The 18961-nt window shown below is 39.9% G+C and overlaps 1 protein-coding gene across 1 annotated transcript in view; it reads right to left on the bottom strand.

The window, feature by feature from the left end:
- Positions 1 to 5556: 5556 nt before the first annotated feature.
- zgc:153039 (uncharacterized protein LOC767698 homolog) overlaps positions 5557 to 18961 on the bottom strand; it is a 59710-nt gene continuing 46305 nt past the window's right edge. The window contains exons 10-13 of the mRNA XM_018684059.2: positions 16379 to 16571; positions 11518 to 11692; positions 9889 to 10035; positions 5557 to 8643 (exon numbers count right to left, since the gene is read on the bottom strand). Coding sequence (XP_018539575.1) covers positions 7682 to 8643; positions 9889 to 10035; positions 11518 to 11692; positions 16379 to 16571 — 1477 coding nt within the window. The 3' untranslated portion in view covers positions 5557 to 7681. The remainder of the gene's footprint in view (positions 8644 to 9888; positions 10036 to 11517; positions 11693 to 16378; positions 16572 to 18961) is intronic.

The following is an 18961-nucleotide window of genomic DNA, read 5'->3' as shown; positions in this document are numbered from 1 at the left end:
CTTTTATATTATGGTCTCATTTGTTTAGTTATTTACCTAATGTCCCAAAATCAATGATGTAATGATTTATTCATGTCAATATGCCACACGTAGCAGCCTTTATAGAAAGCAAATGAGAGGAGAAGATGTTGGAGAACAAAAGGTGACAAGATATAAGAGGAAATCTGGAGATTAATTTTGTGGAGCTGGACAGGTAGTAAATGAGGGAAAAGGAGCAGAAAACTCTGTGGATAAATGGAGAGTGGATGAGATGAAACAATGAGGAAACAGATAAATGAGAGTGATAGAGAGGAGGGCTATTGCAGGTTGTGGTCACACTCACACATCCAGTATGTTTACTCAACCTGTTTCAGTAACATGCTATTAATATAGAATCTGCCAAGGCAGTGGCACAAATTCATTCCCACTACTCAGGGACACACAGGCCTTTCACAATGGTCCTGAATATAATCCGCAAGGACACACACACTCACACTTCAACACACACACACACACACTTTGGGAGCTTTATCTGAGTTTAGCGTCAGAAAGCATTCCCACTGCCACTGCTAAACTTGAACCAAGGCTGTGGATAAACAGGAGTGAGACCTTTCTGTGTCACAAAAACACTGGAGATACACACTTTTCTAAAACTGTGGTGGCCTCAGTTTTGGTTCCATTTGATGTGATTTGTTCCTCCCGTCTCCTCTCATGCCACACACATCTGCTTTCCCCATAAAACCACAAACAAATCAAATGTTACCCAGTCATATGGTGGCACAACAAATCGAGAATGTAATGACATTCAGGCAGTGGGCTGCCATCCTCACGCACCTTACCCTGTCTGACCTGTGTGTGGAAATGAATGAATATCGCACAGCAGCACAGGTCAAACATAAAATAGAATAAGCAATAAGAACAGCTCCTCCCCCTGCGGCTCTGCAAGCATATTCACCATACATATTCAAAAGCACGATGGGAAACTCAACATGGACCCACAGCGTGACTCAGCACACACACTGCTGACTTTGTAAAACTATGCAAATTTAAGTATGTGCACATACATGCCAGCTTTATAGTTGTATTTCAAGGAGTTTGCCATTCACTGTGAGGAATAGTCTCTTGGGACCTTTCAAATTTATCTGCTGTATAATGAAAATGAACGAGCAGTTCAGTGACTGTGTAATGGGGGCTCAACACAGAGTGAGAGTTTCTATCACAAAGCCTAACAGGCACAAAAGTGGACATCGTGACTCATTTTCTCCAGTACTTCAGCTAAACCAAAATTATTTCTTCTCCTTTCTATGAATTAAACACAAGACTTGAAATTGTGGACAATATAATGGAAGCATCCAAAAAATATTATTTCAAACACAAAAACCAATTTCCATTCCAGACATGCACATGGGAAAACCAGAAAACCACCCCATGAAAGCAAAAAATGAGCTCCTTTTTGTTGTATTTGGTTGAACAACAAAAAAGTGACCATTTTGCATTTCTAGCACATGCACAGTGGCATGTTTTTATTTTTATTATTATTATTGTTGTTGTTGTTGTTAGTTTGGTCATTTTAAGCCTTTGCCGGACAGAAATTGAAAAGGGCACCGGCAGCTATGTGCAAACGCGCCCACAGGGAGTGTGCCCTAACCATACGGCCATTGGGTCGCCCCTAGGGGCACGCTTTTAGTACATATGGTACATGCAATCACAAATTTAGGGTGGCGCGTGAAAATGACCGGAATATAGATTCGGCATAAAAACAAACCTACAAACGTAAAGTGCATAATAAATACAACTCACCATAACGCAGCAGCAGGCAGCATCAGCTCTTCACCAACAGGCTTCTTAGCGTTAGCAACACGGCTAGCCACGAAGTGCCTTGTTGTCGGTGCAGCTACCTTGTTGCTGTGGTGGCCCTGAAGACTTGCTTCTGTCCTTGTTCACATTTTTTTTCGGGTTCAGGCTTGTCTTTTAATGCAGAGTGAGTTGTCTCTATATGTTGAAGCAGTTTTGAAGGCGCCACTGCCTCATTTGATAGCCTGTAGCCACATATTATGAAGAGGGGGCCTGGAGCAACCGTATTTTAGGTAGAACTTTCCCACTACATGCAGCTGTGTTTTTCTTGACACTCTTAAGCTTTTCTGCTGTCTCATCATTGGGCCCTTTTCCCTTTTCAAAGAAACTCTTCACAGACATTTTTTAAAAAACTCATTTTAGCTAGTTTGCTAGCTAGCTTTATTTGTCGGGCATCACAGCAGCCACGACCAACAGGTGTGTGTCAAGCGGTACAGGAAGCACAGACGGATGTGATGGGCAGAGATTGCGGTCGTTTTTCAAAATAAAACACCCCACAGACTCCAATAGTCAATAAAGTGAAATAATATTAATAATTTATTCTTTCGGTGCGGCCCGGTACCAAATGATCCACGGCCCAGTGGTTGGGGATCGCTGCTTTATATTTATTCTTTAATATGCCTCATTTCACTCCATAAACCATACTTTTAACTAGTCTCTTCTAAATGAGATGTTCTGTGTAACCTCTGGACAGTACAATATATGAAAATGTATATCCAGGCAACACATCACAGGTTTGAGGTAATCTAAAAAGATTTTCAATAGATCTAGTTTTCTTTTCTTAACCTTCCAAAAGGCAGATAAACAGCACAGATTTGCTTCCCTTAAGCTCCACCCTAATTCAATTCCCTTATTCAAACAAGAGCACACACAACCTGTTGGGATGCTTGAGTTTAAACAGCTTATTAAGTTTCCTGCTTAGACACAACATAGCAAGACTGAAGTGCCTGGTAAGTAAAGGCTGCATTTAGAAGAACGTGTTAGATTTACAAATAGTTTAGACTATAAGATTTGGACAATAATAGATATTTATCAAAAATATAATAGAAGCCTGTTGATGTTGCTCATATCTTCTGATATTAAATAACTGGATTTTGATTAAGAATTTGGTGCCATGCTTTGATAGATATTAATAGTTTGGTAAATCATGGCTTTTCTGTGGGAAGAGTTTGGACAGTCAGCACTAACGTAGCACAAAAGGGGACAGGTATGACTCTTTATTAGTCATTGATAGAAGTCACGTAACTAGATAAAGTGTAATTTCTCACTATATTTCTCTATAGCATTTGTGTCTGGTAGAACTATTTCCTATTAAGGAAACATTGTCAATATGCAGAAGTTACATTGAATTTAAAGGTTAATGGTCAGTGTGTTGAACAGATTTCAGAGGTAAAACATTTTGGGATCAGTTAAATAATTTAAATTACCATCTAAAATTTATACCAGCAGAATTCTTCACTTTCTCAGTTACAGGTCAAATGCTGACTGCCTGTATAGGTTCGCAAGAAAATGTCAGCAGATCAACCCAAAATTGGCAGTATTTAATGCCTACACATCCTTTTGTAACATACAATATGGTGAAGTTGTACACAAAAGGGTGAACACAGGGTACAACACACACTCATGTTCATGAAGAAAATGGGGCTGGAATTTGATTGCCATGAAGAAAAATAATTTGCACAAGCCTTTACTTAAGGCTTAAATGACACCACTTAAGTGTTCTTTCCTGTGGGATTGTTGTTGTTAAAGGGCACAAATACTGTACATGTTCACACACGTACTTGGCTCTGAGCATTTACTGCCTGTGAAGTAGAGCAATCTTGGTGGCATGCTTCGAGAAACCCACAGAAAACCTGCAATCAACAGCACAGTGATCAGGCACTGTGAACGCCTGAGATGTTTTAGCAGTCAGACTATGACAAGTGTTTAATCTGTCGGTCAGCAGTTTGAGCTCTTTAAATCCCTGCACGGTGTAATCTGAATGTGCACACATGCTTTCTGCACATTGGAATGCAAACATGATTCACAGGAAAAGCCAGAGGTCTGTTTAGCCTCCAAAAACCTTAACTAGTAATCGAATCTGGGTGTCAGTGTGACCAAATTCTACTTGACACTCCACCCTCTTCTCCTCCTTCCATCTCTCCCTCCGATCCAACTGATGACTCCGGCAATCTGTGTGTCATGTAAAATTAAGTGGATCTGAAGATTCAGAGAGAGAGAGAGGGAGAGAGGGAGAGAGAGAGATGAAATTTCTACCACTTCTTATTAAAAGAAGTGGTAGAAATTATAAGTGCTGATGTATGTGTGTGTGCATGCTGGTGGTGTACCTGGAGGTTAGGGCTATGACACACTGTAGAAGTGACAAGGTAGTGACAAGTTTCCTCTGATCAGAGGTGCAGACATGACAGAGCAGAGTTTTAGACTTGGAGGCAAACACACACTCAGCCTGATGGTCTCCATCTTTGATTTTGTCACTCATGCTCGCTCGCTCACACACACACACACACACACACACACACACACGCACGCACGCACGCAAAAGCCCCCTGGGTGAGCACTTCCTCTCCTCTGCTGCACCCCACTCTTCTCCTTCCTGTCACCATCTCTTGTTTTTTGTAGCCTACAGCTTTTTTATTTTAACAAGTGAAACACTTTGAATGCAACATTTTACTCTGAAGTCAGAAGTATATGGAGAGAAACTGGTGTCAAATATTGGTGACAATTTGAACAAATGTAAAACAGTTGTTTAGTGTGTGCGTACGGATCACCTGACACGGGCTGATACGTTCAAGTGCTGGGAGAATTTTGGATGTTTGGCTTTTCAGCATGTTCACATGGGAATAGAAATTTCACAAAACATGCAGTAGCTTTGTCTGGACACTGTTCTTTGTAGGTGGATGATTAAGTTGAGCTTGATTTTATTATTGATGATTACTATTTTTTTTTTTAATTTTGGGATATTTTTGAAACATAAGTAACAGTAGTCATTACCAACAATGAAAAATGGCCTATGTAGGTTTGGTTCATCTACATTTTAACAAAATGTGGTTTGGTTTGAAAATAACAATTATTTTTCAATTATTAACTGATTGCTTAGTCTATAGAAAATGGTGGAAAATGACTGTTGCAATTACCAGAGCTCAGCTGGAAGCAAAGAATATTTGCTCTTTTTACTTGATTGCAAATGTAAACAGCTGATAGATGCATGCATGGACACAGATCAGAAAACCTAGTCCCGAGCCCATTCTGCACAAGTGAGCGAATGTGCACATACACACATACACTCACACACCAAATCCTCTCAGAGCTGGGGTCTTTCCCTCAGTGATAAATGTCAGCCTCCCTCCTCCTGAACAGATATCGATGGTTATTTGGGCTTATTTCTCCAATCTGTTGTTCACCTCAGAGCTGAGATGGAATCCATTTCTGCCTGGTTGGCAGTGAGGGTGACTGTAGGACAAGGTAATTTGGCTGGCTGGCACCCTCTAGTATCTCTCTGTCTGAGCTGCTGAGCTATCTCAGCCCCTATTTCCAAAGTTTACCTCAAACAAACAAGCGTGCACACACACACAACCCCCCCCCCCCCCCCCCCCCCCCCCCCCAGCTCTCTCCTCTGAGACTGGTAAGCTGAAATGAAACAAAGTCCGGGTGCACTGAGCGTTTGTTAAGTTTGATCTGGCTTTCGCAAACAATCTCCTGAGGAAGTGAAAAAAGGACACGTGATACAAACGATTCTTTTTTTATTTTTTCTGTCATTTCAGATTGCATCTGGTAAAGTATACATTTAAATATATATATATATATATATATATATATATATCTTAGATTTCTGCAGTCATTCCAACATTGAACATTTCATTTCTTCAATAAACTGAGTGTGTTCTGCAATACTTTTTGTACCTCTGTGATTTCAAAAACAGAAATCCAGGACAAAGATTTGAAGAAATGTAGTGTCAATAGTTTGCTGGGGAGTGTAGTGTCCAAACAAGGACCCACCCATGGAGATAAGATGGATCCAATTGGCCCACAAGTAAACATATATCCCATTTCAAACAAAAGAATGTCAAGAGCAGTCTGGAGTACCAGGCATTCTTCAAAAACTGATCTGGACTCCACACACGTCAGTGTGATGAAGATTGTCAGGATGAATCTATTGAACTGAAACAGTTTTATTTGTAGTTACTCTAGAGACTAACATTTCAAGGATCATGGATGTCGTGGAAATACTCTTTGCCACAGTATGCAGTGATATGAAGTAAGCCTGCGTAACTTTTAACAAGAAATATCACATTCTTACTCTTACAAATGAAATGTTTACATGAGTACAGTCGGGTTTTTCCTGCTGGTATGACCAGCAGCTTATTAAGGCTAATGTTAGCTAATGTTAGCATACTTTCCATAGATAGATATTGCTTTATAGCTGATGTTACTAAGTCAGTCCTCAGACTTTTCAGTTTCTTCTTGTGTTAATGGTATGATACATTTAACCATATGTATTGTACCATATTGTACCATTATGGCCACAGTTCAGCAAAAGTTACATGGGTTCACTGTGAGCACTACAAATACTCTGGGTAAAGGTTGAGGCTGCAGAGCATAGTCGATACTAAAATTCATTCAGGCATTTCAGGATTGAGGCTGGTCAAGCTATGTGATCTCTAATGAGTTAAAATTCTAAAAGTTACAGAGCACTTAAAACACATAAAAACAATCTATAAAACATTGTGGATAATCACAGTAGTAACTGATGCTGTAAACATGTTTAAAGTAATTTGGAAAGCTGCACAACATGCAGTTTGGCAGAGGAAGGACAAAAGTGCATTTGGAAAAAAAAAGGAATGTCATCCTGAGATCTTACATAAAATTATTTTTTGGAATAAAACTTTTAAGACCTTCACTTGCACTGTCGGATTTGCCATTCAACTGTGTCCTTTGTTCCAAGATTGTAAAATGGAAAAGCAGATTTCCTGCAAATAACTGCTCCAAGGTGTAAAGCAGTCCAACTTTCTGTCTGTGATGGACTGAGTCCAAACTTGAGGCTCCCTAACTAGCAAGGCACTTTTTGATCTGAAGGCATATGGAATGGTCATTTTAAGGAATTTAAGCAACAGCACACCAAACATTTGAAGAAAGGGACAGGGGGAGTCAGAGGATACTTTGAGTTCTTAGAACAGGAATTAGACTGTTCTCTCTGTTATAGGTAGGAATGAAGAACTAGTTCATAGAGTGACAGGATTAGACCAGAGTGGAAATTTTCCATGGACACATTTGTAAATATTATAACATTGGTTATAATATAAAAAAAGAGCATCATGCACTATTTCCAACTGGTTTAGATTTGGTGACTGGCTCCACAGGTTCTACATTCATCTCATAAGGCATAATGACATTGAAATTTAACATTATGGTACCTTCAGGTGCTTGATAGAGATACCAAAATTACAAGTTGAGAACACAAATAAAATTGAGAAGAGACTAAATATTTGGACAGGATATTCTGTGCTCCCCAAGTGGCCAAGATTTACAATATAAAATCCAGTCCTCATTTTAAATATTTTAAGAATAGGCCATATGTCTAGAGATTTTGGGTCCATATTGTGAAATGCAGTGCAGATGCTATTTGTGACTCGGCAGTGACATCTCAGTCTGGGTCAAATTTCAATGGCTGTCTCCCCTTGTCATTGTATGGAGAGATCAGCACCATGGCAGTGCTGAGGTCTGTGGTGACACTGTAAAAGAGGTCAAACACCTTCACAAGGAACCTTAAGCAGCAGGTAGAGACACTGCAAAACTCAGAACCCTTAGCATCTAAGGCACAGTTAACTGAATGTGTAAAGAAGGGGATTTCTCAAAGATCCGTGGTGATAACAGGTGTAACACCGTGGATAAGCAGCGTGGGGCCCAGGTCCTGAGTCAGGAGCTCCAGCTGGTGTAAGTAGGCGGCGTAGCGCCGGGTGTCAGCTGGAGGGCGAGGCAGGTACAGGAAACGCACAGCAGGTGGTGGTCGGGCCTGGTCCAGGATCAGCTTATTGACAGCTGACAGGTAGTCATCCGAAAGGCGCATTGTGTTGCTCGGGAAGCTATTAACGTAATCATCATCATTCTCTTCATCCTCGTCTGTTCTCAGCTTCTTCTCTTCTTTAGTGGTATCAGGTGATTGTGATGGCTTCTTTCCCCACTTGCCTTGACGCTGCCAGTGTAGCGCCACCTGCTGGTCCCAGGGCACAGGGTAGATCCGAGCTTTAATTCTCAACTCCTTCAGCAGCTGACCCAGCTTCTCCTCTGAGCCCCTCACACTTCGCCCTTCCTCCACGCACAAGAAGAGACGGAGCGTAGCTTTTCTCCAGGCTCTCACCATGTTGAGGATACATGCAAGCTGTAGCAAGAACAGAGAGCAGGTATCGACATAGCTACAACTGTCTGGACGCAGGAGGTTGACTGGCCAGACGTCAACATACACAGCACCCTTCCCTGGGGAGGAGGAGGGTGGTGAGAGGACCTGAGCTCGGTCAAAGTTGTTGAAGTATCGAGCCAGCACCACATTCTTAAGCATCTTCATGGCATCAGCAATGATTGCGACATACTCCTGGGGCCCAAGAACCTTCCCGTCACCAAATTCACCATAATCCTGTCTGTCGCTGGACCCCCGCAGGGAGGCAAAGTGGAAGAGAGGAGGTTGTTGCTCAGGCTCCTGAGAAGGGTCTGAGGGATCTGTGGACTGACTGGTGGACAGGGATGGATCAACCAGCTTGTCATTTGGAAGACAGTCATCATAGAAACCGAGGACAAGGGTGTTGGGACGCATCCCACCTGGAAAGAGGAGAAAGAACAGAAAAGACAGATAAGGGAAAGAATGAGACCCTTTGTTACAACCCAATGCAAATAATTTCTTTATAATGAAAATTGATTTTTTGAGTTGTGAAGCGGAAGGTTGCAGAGGTTTAATCATTCTATCTGATGAAGTGAAAGTGAGAGACAGATGTGAAGGAGATCAGTGCTGGAGTGAGAACAGGGAGGGAAGCCAAGGAGAGATAAGAAAAAAAGGCTAAGAAAAGAAGAGTGCTTTAAGTTAGACATGAGTGACAACTCAGAAAACCAAGAGGACAGCAAACAACAAGGAAAGAACTAGAAAATGACAGATCTCTCAGATCTCTTTAGTTTGCAGTGGGTGTCACTGAAGAGAAGAGCATTCACAAATATTAGTTTTCTGTTAAAAACAGAAAATGACTGATTTTCAAGACCTGAAAATCAGTCATAGCAGGATTAAAATGACTGCCTGAAAAATTCAAAAACTGTTTCTAAATTTGCAGTTGAAATGTTTGTTGAGTCATTGGAAATTGTGAAAAATCTTTGAATGGCAGTAATAGTTATAATAGTTATATTCAATAATGATTGAACTTATTTAAACAATTTAAGGGCATAATGTTGAACCTAAAGTTGAAGCACTGAAAGAAAGAAAGAAAGAAAGAAAGAAAGAAGTTGGGAGTTGAAATTGAATTACTGACAGTTGAACTGGCAGAAGTGCTGAAAGGAGTCAAAGCATAAGCGCTGACTGAAGTGAAGAATGGAAATATTGACAGGAGTCAAGGTGTAAGTGCTGAAAGAAGTTGGTGTGTCAATTTAATTGTAAACTGATTCAGCTGAAACAGTATTGTTCAGTACTGTTGTTGAAATGGGACTTAAAATGGAGGTGCTCAAGGAAGTAAATGCTGTTAGTTTAGTAGTTTAAGTGTAAACACTAAAATAAACTGCTGGAACACAATTACTGAAAAATGTTGAAGTAGCAGTTAAAACTGAAGGACTAAATAAAGTTTAAGTTAAAATGGAAATTCTGAAAATAGTTTTAGTTTAGTTTGAGTGAGATAAACAGACTGCAGCAATTTTAACCCAGTTTTTCACCTCTGCAACAATAATCACACAAAGTACCTCACTTAGTGAAAACTCAAAAATTACAGCACAAAATCAGATGTCAGCTATCAGTAGCTTCAATCCTAGATTAAAGCTTTCAAATACTGATCAACCGGAATATTGAATTGAATATATTGTCACACTTACCTAGTCCAGAGATGAAGAGCAAATGTTGGACTCCATGACGTACAGAATCAGCCAAAGTCAGGTTGACAAAGGCCTTGATGTTTAGATGGTCAACCAGGGATAGCCAGGAGTCATACTGAGACTGCAGAGGATCTGATGGTAAAGTGTCTGAAAGGGTGGAAGAAAACAATGGTATGAGGAGAGAAATATAGCTGACAATTAAATATGTTGAGATTCAGAGACAGTGAAGGCCAAGAACAAAAGGCATATAAGTAAAAGGAGGAAGCATAGAATTCAGTGTAACATAATCTGAATTAGAGGGAGAGCAGGTGAGAGATGTTAGATGAGATGCTGAGATGTGTGTGTGTGTGTGTGTGTGTATGGGGTGGAGGTGGGGGTGCATGATAAACAGAATGTGAGACAGAGAAAAAGTTACATGGAAACACAAACAGGCATGCAGGTGATCAATGATGAAGAAAATGCAGAGGCCAAATCTACAAGCTTCATAGACTATTTCTGTGATAGTTTCAGCTGTGTTTGGACCTCTTCAGACACCTAACACTGTTGCTCCCATGCATAAGTATTCTGTGTATTCAGCTTTAAGGCAAACAGCTGCTAGACAAGTAAGAGAATAAATGGATAGACTTAAAATATATTAGGAGGGCAATGTGGAAGTAGGTTTGAGCATTTAACAAACTCCTCTTCAACATAATTATGTGAATGAATGACTCCTTCATATTTCTCAAGACCAAGTGGCTCGTCAAATGAGAGAGGGGCTCTTCAGTGGCTAATGAACGTACCATTTTCCACTGTGAAACACTCAGAGGATTTGGATTCTGAGGACTCCATTCAAGGCCAGTCCCAGTCTCCCATCAATGCATATTCCCCCAACCCCACTCCCCCAGCATATCCTCAAAAGACAAAGAAAACAATCAATGATTCCGCTCCTTTAAACTAAGTGTTTGCCTCTGCAGAAAAGAGGTGACGTCTCCAGAGCACTGTGTGCACAATTATTTCTCTTGAAATAAAACAGTGGTAGATGAGCCGATGTCATGGAGAAGAGGTCTAGCATGCCAAAAAGGTCCATTAAATGATACGCTGCTCATTGTGAAAATTTGTATTCTAACATATTTAGAAAGATCTTAAAATTATTTTGAACCAGTCCAGAATGACAACACTTGAGTGGAAATACTGTTGGGTTTTTTTGTAGTAATGAGTTGTTTAACAAATTGCTTTTGAAAATTTGCATTAATATTGAAGTTGACTGTCAAAAAAACAAACTTTTAGTTATGTCACTGCCACTTCTAAATATTATCCTAATGTGAATTTATCCAATAACTATATCCCATCACCGTCCCTGTTTTTTTTTTTTTTTTTCGCCCTCTAACACTGAGCTGGTTTAGATGAGAAATGGTGCAGAACTAAACTTTCAACTACTCTTGATGATCTGATGTCATGCAAAAGACCTCTGGAGGTCAACAATGTTTGGTTTCCTGATAATCTACAGAAGGAACTGATTTATCATAATGTAATGTAAGTAAGAATCTGTTCCACCATGACTTTAAGATTTATAGTAAATGTAATAGCATAGCTGAATGGAATCAGAGACTTAACAGTGGATGAGTTTGAACTGAATTTCAGCATCCTTACTGAGATCTCCCAGTTGGACATGTCCAAGCACGTAAAGGCCACTCTTCTTGATGTCGTTGATGAAGGTGATAAGGCCCACACTGCTGCGAGGGTTTGAAACCATCAGCAGGACCTGAGGCCGCCAGAACTTGACATGGTCCTTCCTCACGTCCAGCATCAGCAGGTACTTACGCACCTATAGGTGAGAGGAGACATTTGTAAGAAGGGTTGTTATGGAGTAATGTGTCTGTTATTAAACCCATCCTCTTCCTTAATTAACCCTGTGGCCCACAGCAGCAGACTGAAGTGCTGTGTTTTTAGGTAGAGTTTTTATTAAAAAAAAAAAAAAACAGCTGTGTCTGCAGTTATCTGACACATGGAATGAAAGGTTCGAAGTAATATAAAGGCATCGAATTATTGGAACACATACAGTATTTTTGCTATTTCACATATCTGATGCAACATCCCTTATGCTTGCAAGATCACAGCAAGATTTCAATCAAGCAAGCAGAAACACACTACTGCTCACTCGTACATTCAATATGTGTTCATGTTTGGCTTCTCCCCCATTACTGGAGATATGCAGAAAGTGGAAGTAACTTTCATGGATCATTAACACATTAAGATTTGACATGGGGTTCATGTAACAGTCAATAATAAATCCAACAATGATTTTCACATCTATACTGTATATCATTTCTTATGCACAAGGAAAATACATTTGTTAAATAAAACACTTAAGAAACAAAATAATGTTGTACAAAACGACTTAATTTGAGGCTGAAAGCTTGATTTTAAAGTATGTAATTGAGCGGCTACAGAGACTCAGGTTGGCTTATTTTTCTGAAAGCTTCTAGAACTAAAAGTTAGTTTCATGAAATTTATTATAAGGAATTAAAGACAGCATGAGGATGATGATAACAATACCACTGAAAAACAGGCAGATACATAATTCAGAAAACAATTTCATCACAAGGTTCATTTAGTTGTTGTTCTGGAGCTTTCAAACTTATCTCACAGTCTTCACAGTTAGACATGTGGTGACATTGTTTTCTCAACTGCTGTTTTCAAAGTCAAGAATTAACTTTGAACTTTAGCAGATGCATAATTTAGTATGGATATTCCTGAGATAGAGTATTCACAGAAATATCAATACCTTACTGGCTACTTTTTGACATCTGTTTGCACCTTATCTAATTTTTTTCCCTCATATATTTTTTTCTGTCTTTTCATTGTATTTTACTGTACAATGTCCTTATTGCCATCTGCTTTATCAGTTTGATTTTTCTATACCATGATTCTGTGTATCTTTTAACTCCCCTTTTAACTCAAGCTGTCAACTTAAAGACATTTTTTAATTTTTTTTTATTTTAGAATACAATATATGACTTGAGCCAGCATCCAGTTAGCTTAGCTGAATATCATGATTCAAAACAGGGAAAACAGCTGGCCTGGTCAGTAACATAATCAACCTGACTTGCAGAAGATGTGATCCTGTCACATCTGTATGCTGTGAGTAGGAGAAAAAGTGGACATTGGACAGAAGCTAAAACAACAGTGCACCAATGCCAATTTAAGGTTTTTATGTGGGGTTGTGTGCAGGACTATTTCTTAGACAGAAGCAGAAACATCCTGAAGTCTCTTCTTGGCTTTTATTTAGCATACTGCCATGAGGTTGGTATTCCTCTAAAGTCACATACTCTGAATATAGCTCTCTCTCTCAGTGCGTGCACACCTCTCTCTGATATGTATGGTCTGTGTGCATGTGCATGTATAGACGAGCATGTGTGTATGCATGTATATATGTATTGGTAAAAATGTACCCATCTATAGTTGCTTATGAGCAAATACTTATACTGTAACTGCCAGTGTGTATCAGTTTGTATTACAATGCACACTATAACACACCCATCATTAAGATTCTAACAGTGTGCTAATGAGGAGCCATCAAGGTACCATTAAGGAAATGTAACCAAGTGGAACCAAACATTAGATCTGAACCTAAAGTCTACTAGGAATGATTACCACTCATTTGATACACTCATTGGCATTAATGACCATTAACTCAGTGATGATATGTCTGCCATTCTAAAGCTGCTGCCTAGACTGTAAAATCCATCCCTTTGAGGGAAGAAGGGTGTCTTTAAAGGATAACTCAGTGGCTTTTGCACTCCTTAAGTGGAGTGAGTAACACTATCCTGGTGTTACAAGAAAGGAGAAAAAGGCATCTCTGATGTGAGCACAACAGGGTTGTGATGTGAGGAAAGTGAACTTTATTGAAATTTACCAGTTACCTCACATTTGTGGCAGACTGAGGGAGGAAGTGGAGCTTAAAATATCTCCAGTCAATTAAAAAAGAGATTTTTTTTGGCTGTAAGAAACACCACTTAAATGAAGGAGAGTCACTTGAGAATGACTAAAAATACTTTAAAATGACTTTCACTTGAAAACCCTTTTGGGGTGTGTTTAATGGACTTGAGGTAATGATATGAAATTGTAGGACAAATGACAGAACAGCACTTTTCTTGTGTTGCAGCTCCATTTTGGGATCTAGCCTGAAAAGACCTGGAGAAATTGTGCTGATTATGATTATCTCTGCAATACAAGTTTAGCTCAAGGTCTATCAAAGCTCAATCAAAAGTGAAGATGCAACAATTTCCAATATCATTACCATTGTAATCACCATAGCTGTTTTCATGCAACTGTCCAATAATTGCTGTAAAAACTAAAAAAAAAAAAAAAAAAAAAAAAACTGTCCCAGAGGCAAAGTCCTACTGCCTCCACTCATCTAATCATCTGTCTCTCTTTATCTCTCCATTTCCCCGTCTTCTCATCCATCAGGCTATCATCATTTCTCTGTCGCTTCAGTCTCATCCATCACTCAGTTTCTTGATCACTCATCCCTTCTGCCTGCTTATATTCTGTTTCTATCTTTTTCCTCCCATGATACCAACAGTGATTCTTGCGTCAGTCTGTCTTTTTCTTCATTCTCTTTCTCTCCTTAACACTGTTGTCAACTGCCTGTTATCTCCAGCTGTGTTTTTTTGTTGCTGTTGTGTCTCCTGTCCCTGCTTCAATGTCACCCAGTTGGCACCCAGCCACACTGGCTGCTGCTGGAGGGTGCAGGAACGGAAGACGTGCATGTACGAGATATGTACATGCACACACATGGCCTCTCCTGCCAGGCCTATTAGTATGTTCAAGTTGCACTGGGCTCCTTTCCAGGGCTGGGTTGAAAAACTTTTGATAGGAGGGGAGGACTGGGGCAATGAAGGGAGGCTCATTTGTAAGTAAGTAAAAATGACTCACATTTTAAACCCTGGTTCTTCAGAATGGGGCGGAATTTAAGGTTGAACATTTAATCCCACTCACCAAGACTTGATTGGTTTAGCTTTCAAATTTGGGCGGGATTAAACATTAATTTAATTGGTTTGAAATTGGGTTTGGTTGGAGTTAAACACACCGTCAGCTCATAAAATGAAAAGGACCTATTGGTCCATGTTAGCTAACAATGTCATGAGCAGAACTACTCCTCTGTAAACTATTTTCAACATATTGATCACTTCAAACTATGAGTCAAAAATTTAAACATTCATAATATACACCTCATAAAATGAGCATGGTGTCACTACTTGTCATTCATCAGGTTCCAGACATTTTTAGTGCTTTGTTTTCATCCAAAGGGAGAGAGGCTGTAATGTAGACCCTTTCACTTTCACCAGTAGTTGGTGTATGCAATAAACAAACAATGTAGAATTGAGAACAACAGTAATATGGAGAACAAAACATAAGAGTCAAATTATATTTTTGTTATAATCTTTTGTTATGGTCAAATTACAAGTATGAAGTAGAGCTGATATTTACATTTTTAAGTGGCTTACTTCACATATTAAATTGCTAGCACCTCAGCAAACTAATGTAGTTGTTTGATTAAATTTCCAATAAGAAATGTAAACAATCACTTCACACAGAGGCTCTGGTCCAGATGTCATGGACCTGTACTCAGTACGCCTGTTCAGTAGTCCCTCTATGATATCAACAAGCCACCAACTTATCACCTTCTTGCTCTAGTAAGGGGGGTACCAGTGGTGGCCAATTAAAAACTTTCAGCCCTGCCACAGCTCCCAGCTGCTGTCTCAGGGAGAGAGAAACAGCAGAGAAGGGGGAAATGAAGAGAATGTGATAGGAAAAGGAGAGGAAGGAGGACAAGGAGGAAAAGCGCAATAAGTTAAGTGGTTGTAATAATGCTCTGCCTTCTGACAAGCTGCTGGCAAACCCAGCCACCCTCCCTCTCCCTGCCCATAACCCCTGCCCACAGCCTTGGCAACGGTTCCTCTCGGCAACAGGCCCTCCTGGCAACGGTGCCCCCTCTCCTTGAGAGCAACAGGCTCGCCAGATAGAGGACATAGAGAGCTGGGTGATGTAAAGCTGTGTGTGTGTGTGTGTGTGTGTGTGTGTGTGTGTGTGTGTGTGTGTGTGTCTCATAAATGTAGAGAACTCTGCTGAGAGAAAAGATGCAGATGTGTGTGTGTCTGGTAAGCCTGATATAAACGTGAAAAATAGCTGCTGTAGAAATGACAAGGCAGTGCTGTGTGTCTGCATGGGAAAAGAGAGGAGGAAAATGTGTGTGTTTGTCTGCTAAATGCAAAGCAATTGGCTAAGGGAGAGGCACCAGAGAACAGTCTGTCTGTGTTTGTGTGTTTGTGTGTGTGTGTATGTGTGTCTGCGCGTCTCTATAAACCTGATAGAACGATTGCTTGGCAGAGGTACAGGCTCTTGTAAAGCTGAGGGGATGAGATTTTAGTTGCTCTAGTAATGACAAGGCTGTATTGAGAGAGAGTGTGCGTGTTTGTTTGTGTGTGTATGTGTGTGTGTGTCAGACCTGGTGGAAAATGAGAGCCTGGCTGATATAGCCCCAGCTGGAGGTGGGACTGAGGTAGTGAATCAGCAGAAGCAGCAGCAGCATGAAGGCAATACTGGCTGAGGCATAGATGGCGTTGATCAGGAACATCATGACGGCACAACCCACGATGCCCAACACACACGTATGCCAGGTGAAGTAGCGAAAGGTGGGCCTGGGAAGACAACAGGACAGGTAGAAGTTACTGCAGAAGCCACAGAAAAATGCAAAAATAACTCTTCAGCAACCATGAACCACCAATATGCTGGAGGTTATTGTGATACCAGGTACTGTTAATTTCAGAAAGCAGGAGCTATTAAAATAGGGGGTGAAAAACCATTACAAGGGCAGACTGAGATTGAGGTTTCCAAGATTTATTCACATAGAAAGACAAGTGCAATACATTTATGGATTTTTGATGGGGTGAAATACAAACAGGTGACATCCATTGCACAAACACAAATTGATAAGAAGTCTATGTTGTGGTTGAGAACAGTCTGTCTGTGTTTGTGTCTTTTGTGTCTAAAAATGTGGGCAGTTTAGATTTTTCATTTGCAAATACAGTTGTTATTTATTGATAAAAATGAATTTGACTATGTGATTTGTTTGTCATGACAGAAAAGGTTTGCGAACCCCTGTGTTAATGCTACAATGCTTGATTTACACTCAATAAGCACTTTATTGGGAACACCATACTAACAGTAGGTAGGGCCTCCTTTTGCTCTCAAAACAAAACAGTACACTGAGCTCATTAAGAAGACCTTTGCTTTGTGATGCTGTGGATTATCATGGTGGAAGTAGCCATCAGAAGACTGGTAAACTGTGTCCTCAAGGGATGCACGTGGTCAGCAACAATATTCAGACAGGCTGTGGCATTCAAACCAAGATTTATTGGTATTAAGGGGCCCAAAGTGTCTCAAGAAAACATCTCCCACACCACTTATCAACTTTCCAAACCAAGTTAGTAGGTTCAAAACTTTTCACCAGAAATGTGCTATGGCCCTACTGCACACACAACACAGTTTGATTATTGACTTGTTAAGATTAGTGGTAATAAATAATGCAGATAGTACAGTTAAGAGTTTTGGGAGTGAATTTTGTTGGCAGTCATAGGGCTGGTTGATATGTGCACCACACTATGCAAATTTCAAACACAATGCCAACACAGTAAATCAAACATTTTGTAAACATGGTCTGACTCTGAGTCAGTATAGATAAACGGGAATGATTTTCTGATATTGCTCTACAGAAAACGTCTTTACAGGGGTTCTTTAGAGGCTATGGTGACAAAAACATCTCGATAGCTAATAGCTCCCATCCCACACCTCTGAAGAGGGACTTCCAAAATGTCAGTTCTTTACACTGTGGAAGATTTGACAAACCACTGAGGATTTCAGTGAAAAAGCAGCTGAAATCAATTTATGATTCTCCCAACATGGTTATCCATCCACCTGGGTTGAAAAAGCCACTGAAACAAGAGTAATGCCAAATTAGTAAAGTCTTTTAGTAAAGAGTATTACTGCTTACTGACCTTATTCCCACACTATCGAGTCCATTTTTTTTTTTTTTTAGAAAACAATGGCAGATTTCTTTCATTCAGATCCAGAATTATCTTTTGCCTTCCCCTTTTTAGTCTTTAAACATGACTGGAATTCAACACATTCATGTTCATGCCCTGACTTGTGATTTGCGAGATATGAAGATTTTCGAGCATTAAGAAACAGTCACAGCAATCTGTTCAAATGGTGATTTCTAAGTGAAGATTATTGTGACCTTGTAGCGATAAGGCAGCAGCACTTGATTCCATGCAACTTTATTTTGGTTTGCTGTGTATTGCGGTATATGGTCTCTGCATTTTTACTGCTGTCTTCATATATGTTGACTTTATTCTGGTGGTGCCCATGATAAACATGTTGTTTGAATTAGTTTAGTGTTAGTTAAAAAGGAATTTCGCAAGAGTGAGCCGTTTGGAAAATGAGCAAACTTCCACCAACACTGAGGGAATCTTTTAAAAAGCTGCCACACCCATGAAAGAATTTAATTTGTCTAAGTGTCACAGGTGTCAGGAGTTTTAATGTCACATGATAATATGAATGTTTCAATCCTGACATCAACATATCTCCATGGAAATCACTTAGTAATTTAAGTTATTTGGAAGTTTGGAGGGTTAAAAGTGGTCAAATTTAAAGATAGTGAGTTTCAGCCAAACATCCTGTTCTTTCAGTCAGTGTTGCTAAGGCTCTACTAATGACTTCTTGCTTGGCATCATGATTTTTTAAAAACTTTACTGAATCTTAATGTCAGACAAACCATAATGACTTCAACTCAAATTCTCCACACACACACACACACACACCTACAGAGTCATTTCCTAATGCATGATTGCGTGGCGGCATCAAAACAAATGTGGAGTTAATGCTGGGACAAAAGCAATTAAAACAAACACCACACAAACTGATAATAAGCGACTGCTGCAGGCTGCAGTAGACCTCTCAGTGTTTGTATGCATAAGCTTGAATTCATATTTGAATGAGTTCATTAGTTGTATTTAATGCACATATGAAC

The sequence above is a fragment of the Lates calcarifer genome, linkage group LG21 (assembly GCF_001640805.2).
Source record: "Lates calcarifer isolate ASB-BC8 linkage group LG21, TLL_Latcal_v3, whole genome shotgun sequence".
Taxonomy (NCBI): Eukaryota; Metazoa; Chordata; class Actinopteri; family Centropomidae; genus Lates; species Lates calcarifer.
This window is presented reverse-complemented; position numbering and strand designations above follow the sequence as displayed.